At 43.6% G+C, this 6,334-nt stretch overlaps 1 protein-coding gene across 1 annotated transcript in view; it reads left to right on the top strand.

Moving 5' to 3' along the window:
- The window catches only part of FAM8A1 (family with sequence similarity 8 member A1), a 6,536-nt gene extending 363 nt beyond the window's left edge, over positions 1 to 6,173 (top strand). Inside the window, exons 2-6 of the mRNA XM_029943132.1 lie at positions 2 to 152; positions 1,667 to 1,787; positions 3,400 to 3,523; positions 4,041 to 4,180; positions 5,673 to 6,173. Of these exons, the coding sequence (XP_029798992.1) occupies positions 2 to 152; positions 1,667 to 1,787; positions 3,400 to 3,523; positions 4,041 to 4,180; positions 5,673 to 5,817 (681 nt within the window). The 3' untranslated portion in view covers positions 5,818 to 6,173. The remainder of the gene's footprint in view (position 1; positions 153 to 1,666; positions 1,788 to 3,399; positions 3,524 to 4,040; positions 4,181 to 5,672) is intronic.
- Positions 6,174 to 6,334: the final 161 nt, after the last annotated feature.

The following is a 6,334-nucleotide window of genomic DNA, read 5'->3' as shown; positions in this document are numbered from 1 at the left end:
GGGGGCGGCCGCCGGCCTCACCGCCGCTGCTCCGGTCGCGGCCTTGGGACCCCGGGCGCCGCACGGGCAGGGATCCGTCCGCGCAGCCCCGGTGACCAGGGTGGGATCCGCCGCCCCTTCGCGAGCCCCGAGCGAGACCGGGCGGCCGGCAGGTGAGTAGAGCGTCGGGGAGGTTGGGCGGAGCGAAGGGGTCTAAAGGGAGCTCGCCGCGGCCGGGGCCGGCACGCCTTTGACATCTGGAGCTCGTCTTTCCGCGTTCTGCAGCGGGCGTCTGCCCAGGCCTTAAATTCCGAGGTGTGGTGCGAGGCTGCCCAGTCTTCTCCTTTAGGCTTGGCTCTCCAAATTGACTCCTTACTCCTGGGACTAGTCCTTTCCACGTGTAAGGACACCTTGGCTCCTCAAACCGTGCCCTTGATCTCTACGACGTGGAGAGAGCCAAAGCTTGTCAGATGGCAAACCCCTTTTGACGGCTGGTGGGAGTTGGGGGGGGGGGGGCTGCTGGTAATGCCGGAAATAATCCAGGCATGATTTTCCATGATAGGATATATGATATATAATCTTTTCTGTAGTATGTAATTCATATAATTACTACCTATATGAAGAACAGTGGGCCTGACAGTTACAAAAGATTTACAGGAATACAAATGGGAATTATGAACCTTTGAGTCCTAGCTGAATGATCTTGTATGTTGTCGGTTTACTTCTGTATGGGAATTAGAATGTTTGGCATTAGTAACACGGTTTAGTTTATCATTTAGACGTTATTCAGCCACAGATACGTGTAGTTTTCCTGAATTTGATCGTGTTCAGAATTTGAGATGTCAGACTGATAATCATTTATTGCATAGAAAGCAAGATAGACTTAAGTGAATGGGGGTAAAATGAGGAACACAGGTATTTACTTTCTAGTAATTGTCTATACTTAACCTTGGTTTTTACCAAAAAATGCTTAATTTGGGAGCGCCTGGGTGGCCCAGTCGTTTTGCTTCCAAGTCTTAGCTCTGGTCTTCACCTCAGGGTCTTGAGTTCAATTCTTCCCCCTCCCCCCGCACCCTCGTCGAGCTCCACCCTGGGCGTGAGGCCTACTTTTAAAACTTCAGAAGTTTAGGGGCGCCTGGGTGGCTCAGTCGGTTGAGCGTCCGGCTTCAGCTCAGGTCATGATCTCACGTTTGTGGGTTCCAGCCCCGCGTCGGGCTCTGTGCTGACAGCTCAGAGCCTGGAACCTGCTTCAGACTCTGTCTCCCTCTCTCTCTGACCCTCCCCTGGTCGCACTGTCTCTGTCTCTCAAAAATAAATAAAAACCATTAAAAAAAATTTTTTTTAAGTTTAGAAGTTTAATTTTGTGACATAGGCTTGTGATCACCTGGATTCTCAGTTGAGTCCCTAGTGAAATGTATCAAGTACCTCAAATAATTAAATTTATCTGTGAAACCATTATTTAAACATTGAGGGGGTGAAAGCAAACTTTCAAACTGTTCAGTAAATAGTGGAATAGTGTTGCTGTGTTTTAAAAACATGTAGTGTTTGTGTAGTCAATACCAGTAACTGTCACAGGGTTTTAATTAGCAAGTTGTGCTGTTACGTTCTCCCATTTATTACCTAGGTTGGGTTCCAAGGCCTATGTGAAGGAAGTCATTTTACTGACTTTTATTTTTTTAATTTACAGGCAGAGAGTATGTTATTCCATCCTTGGCCCACAGATTTATGGCAGAAATGGTGGATTTCTTTATTCTGTTCTTTATAAAAGCGACGATTGTCTTAAGCATTATGCACCTCAGCGGAATAAAGTAAGTGAAGGCTATTTGCAGAAAGGCGTTAATGTCTACTGTGTAGACATCTTGTTTTCTGAGGTTCTGTTCACGCCTGCGAGGGACTCAGTGGGCAGTCTGTAGGCCGGCGTCCTGACTGCTCCTATAGGGGCTCCTGTAAGGAGTCTGGTCATAGTTCCTTCCTGGTGGTTTTAAGAAATAACTGTAAGAGAGGAAAACATTTATTTAATAAATTCTGAGAGATCTGGAACTCTCACCTATCAAAACGTAGGTAAAGGTTTGGTTGGTTTTTTTTTTAATTCATCTGTTGGGCCAGGCACTAATTTCCCTTACTATCCCATTTAGAGTAAAGACAAAGACATAAAGAGCTTTTGGTGGATCCAGTGTTGATTAGAAGTTAGATGACGTTTCTGAGTGCCACTGCGTATACCACGTGAACGCAGTGAGCCACCGATCTGACTACTCCCGTGTTCACATTAAGGCTCACAAAGCACTTCCACTTGCTAAGCACACCGTACGTGCTAAGCAAGCATGTAGGAACAGTATGGATTCTTTCACCTTACCACCGCTATGGGGTACAGAGTGTAATGCCCCCATTTTATAAATTGAAGTTTGGGTTTATAAGAAGTTAAGCCCAGAATTCATCATTACAAAGGTAGCAAGTGATAGTGTCAAGATACAAAGGCTTGTGGTCCAATTTCAGAGCCCTTGGCCGGGAACCTGAGTGTTCCTGAGCCGCCTCCCATCTCTCCCTCTCCCCTGCCCCCAACACATCCAGCCGGGTGCCAGCTCCCTTCCTTTCAGGCTCTTGAAGAGCCTTCAACTCACTTTCCTCTTGACTGACCGACCATGCTTCATCACCACCGCTGCTCCCCAGTCCAGTTCTTGTCCTCGCTTTTAGAGAACAGCAAGTCTTCTGGTAGCTCAGTCCCCTCATCTCTTGTTTTGTCTGAGTCCAGTCTCTTGATATAAACCCAAGAGATCATAAATTCTGATTCTGCCACTGTAAAGCCCTTCGATGGTTTCTTACTGCCATCAGGATGAAGTCTGGTCTTGATATGGTTTAACAGATGCGCTCCTTTTTTCATCACTTGTGACCTGTTATACTTAATATTTGAGCCCTGCCAAAGTGCTTACTGCTCCCCTCACAATCTCGTCCCAAGACTCTCTCTCCCTGGCCAGCCCCTCTCTTCCCCCTTCTTAGCCTGGCTAACTTCTGCTCATCTCCAGATCTCAGCTCAAATGTCATTTCTGGGAAGGCTCCACTCACCATGGTAAATGTTCCTGGTATGTGTGTCCGTACTGCCCTGTGGATCTCGAGCATAGCCCTCACCCCACTTTCTTTCTTTCTTACTGTTCTGCTTTGTCTGGGAGGTAAGAGTCTGCATGACAGCAGAGGCCAAGCTGCGTGCCCTCACCGTTCTGTCCCCAGGGCCAGTACTGTGCCTGCTCACAGTAGTGTGCATCTGTTGAACATGCTAATGAATGTTTTGTGACACTAAATGGGTGGAAGCCTAAAGATTAGTTTAGAATTTCAGTTAAAGTTTGTGACTTATACTAACAGAAAAAATATCAATGCAGTTGCACTGGTAACTAATTCTTTATAACCCCAAACTGTTATTTTGTGTAGGGATATCTCTAAATTTGCTATGCATTATATAATAGAAGAAATAGATGAAGACACATCAATGGAAGACTTGCAGAAAATGATGATTGTGGCTCTTATATACAGATTATTAGTTTGTTTCTATGAGGTAAGCTACTGACAGCAAATATTAACATTTAACAATCTAATTTTAGATTATCACCCCAACAAAAAGAAATGGAAATTTAATTACTCATATATCTATTCATATATAGACATTTTGTCAAATGTCTTTTTTAAAATTTTTTCCAAATGTTCTTGAATGTAGTATTCTTCCAGTTAAAAAAATACAGCTGAGTGGAGACATTTTACAATTTCTTTGTAACATAGTTCAGTCTTGTGGTCCAAAAGTATACTTGTAAATTGGACGTGGAACTTGAAATGTATTTTTCCATAGAACAACTTGCTGAAAAACCACCAAGTGGGCTACAGAGAAGTGTCACGGTAGACGTCTCGTGGTGCTGAGGGGCTAGAGCCGCTAGGAGTGCATGCAGGGCTACCTCTGAGTATTGAAGGAAATTCTTTCAACTTGAAAAATATTTTTAATGAATCATATGGCAGGAAAACGTATCTTTGAAATTGGTGGAGTTGAGCTAGTGAAGTAAAATTATTCCTTCTTTCTTTAGATAATCTGCATTTGGGGAGCAGGCGGAGCCACCCCCGGGAAGTTCCTGCTGGGGCTTCGGGTGGTGACGTGTGATACATCCGTGCTCATCGCGCCGAGTCGGGTTCTGGTGATTCCCTCCTCAAATGTCAGCATCACAACGTAAGTTGTTTTCTTAGCTTGCTTCACTGTGTACTTACGAAAATAACAAATTTTCAGTGTCGTATGCAAGATTATTCATAAGTTCTACCATTTAATACAGTATTTTTAGGATGCTGGTATTTTGTCCTTCATGGCATGTAACAGACTTTGTTAGGTTTAAAGTGGAAAAGTTTTGAGTTTTCAATTGTTATTTGATTGGAGACCCCTCTCCAGTAAACACTTTGAAAATAGTGTCAGTCACAGTGGGGAGAGGGTCGAGGTGGTTACCGGGCCGGCTCCTGCTCTGCCTGTAGCCTCCATTTGGTACTCCTGTCGTCACCCCATCCCGAATGGGCAGCAAGGGTCTGGACAGAGGCGCCTGCGTGCGCCCAGCTCCTGCTCTAAGTGACCGAGCTGTAACACATGGCGTACTCACGGCTGTTGGTGTCTCTGTGAGGAGGCTCAAACCGCCATGATGCAAGTTGTCCGAGTTGAGTAGGGGGCAGTCAGCTGAGCAAAACAAGATACTGGCTGAAACTGATGCCAGCGTGATTCAGACTGGGTTGTTACATGAGAGACTCCGGAAGCCGTGATGTTGCTGATAGCCCCCAGATTTCCTTACAGGTGTGTGATTATTGTACTCCTGATTGCTACTTTTAATGAGAGCTGTTTATTGAACACTATTCTGTAACAGGCATTGTTAAAAACCCTGAATATGTGTGAATTCATAAGATAGGTACCAGAGGTACTATTATGCCCTTTTTACAGATAGAAACACAAATGACTGGTAGGAAACGGGTCTGAGACCAACTAGTCTGGACTCAGAGCCCACACTCAGCCGCTGTGCTCTGTGTACAGCCTTTCAAAAACCTAGCACTACTGGGATAAGTTTCCACTCTGAGCTGTTGTTGAAGGCTTTTTTTAAAAATGGAACTGCATTAAGCATCTTAGTTTAGAAGGAACTAAACACAAGTTACTGTAGAAAAGGTAAGTCGTTATTCGTCTACAAAAGATTAGAGAAAATACATCTTTAGTTCACTTTCTAAGACATTTTTTGTTGTTGTATTTATTTATTCTTGAGACAGAGACAGAGCATGAGCAGGGGGCGGGCAGAGAGAGGAGGAGACACAGAATCTGAAACAGGCTCCAGGTTCTGAGCTGTCAGCACAGAGCCCGATGCAGGGCTTGAATTCATGAACCTTGAGATCACGACCCGAGCCAAAGTCAGACTCCCAATGGACTGAGCCACCTCGTCAGTTGCCCCCTAAGACATATTTATTGCTGCTTTTCATGTGACAGTTCTGAGTCTTACTTTTAAAAAGTCTTTAGAACAAGCCCAGATGGTTTGATCAGAATATAATCTGCTTGAATATAATTCAGATAAAAAAAGATAAAAAAACTGTCAGAACTTTGAATGGATGTTCTAATTATGTATTTTGAACTTGATAGGATAGTGTTCATCTGTTTGTGGTTGGTATATAATTATTCTGATTTTTTTGCCTTAATTTTTTAGGTCCACTATACGAGCTTTGATCAAGAATTTTTCTATTGCTTCTTTTTTCCCTGCTTTCATCACACTGCTGTTTTTTCAGCATAATCGAACAGCCTATGACATTGTAGCAGGAACCATTGTGGTAAAGAGAAATGGGGTCAGATGATGGCCCAAAAAAGCCCTGAATTCCATACTCTCTGGAATAATGACAAGACTAAATTATGTATCAAGGCCATCAGTATCCTTGGGTTACACTAATTGATGATTTAGAAATTAAAGCAGTCACTCCAGTGTGATGCAGGTGACTATTCTGAAAGTATTGATTTTACTTGAATGCCAAAGAACTTTTCCAGAAGAAAAATGTTAATTTTTAGATTGAAAAGAAGGCAAGTGGTTTTATAATCAACAATGGACAATATATACTTTCTTGAGATCTAAAGCATTAGAATTTGCTGAAAGCACTTTCAGTGTTGAAATCTCCAGATGAAACTTTAAAAAAAATTTTGGTTTATCCCAGAATGATGGAGAGAGTCCAGTTGTGTTTTGTAAACACATTAACTAATCTTTTAGTCAGCATTTCTTGGGGTAATTGTCTTTGCTATTGGGGAGAGGGGGTGGGGACCCAAATTTCATAATCTGCCTGTCTCCCACCCTGGGAGGAAGGGAGTCAGCTGCAGCTGCAA

Source organism: Suricata suricatta, chromosome 7 (genome assembly GCF_006229205.1).
Source record: "Suricata suricatta isolate VVHF042 chromosome 7, meerkat_22Aug2017_6uvM2_HiC, whole genome shotgun sequence".
In the NCBI taxonomy this organism is placed as follows: Eukaryota; Metazoa; Chordata; class Mammalia; order Carnivora; family Herpestidae; genus Suricata; species Suricata suricatta.
The sequence above is the reverse complement of the archived record's forward strand: the minus strand, read 5'-3'. Positions and strand labels throughout refer to the sequence as shown.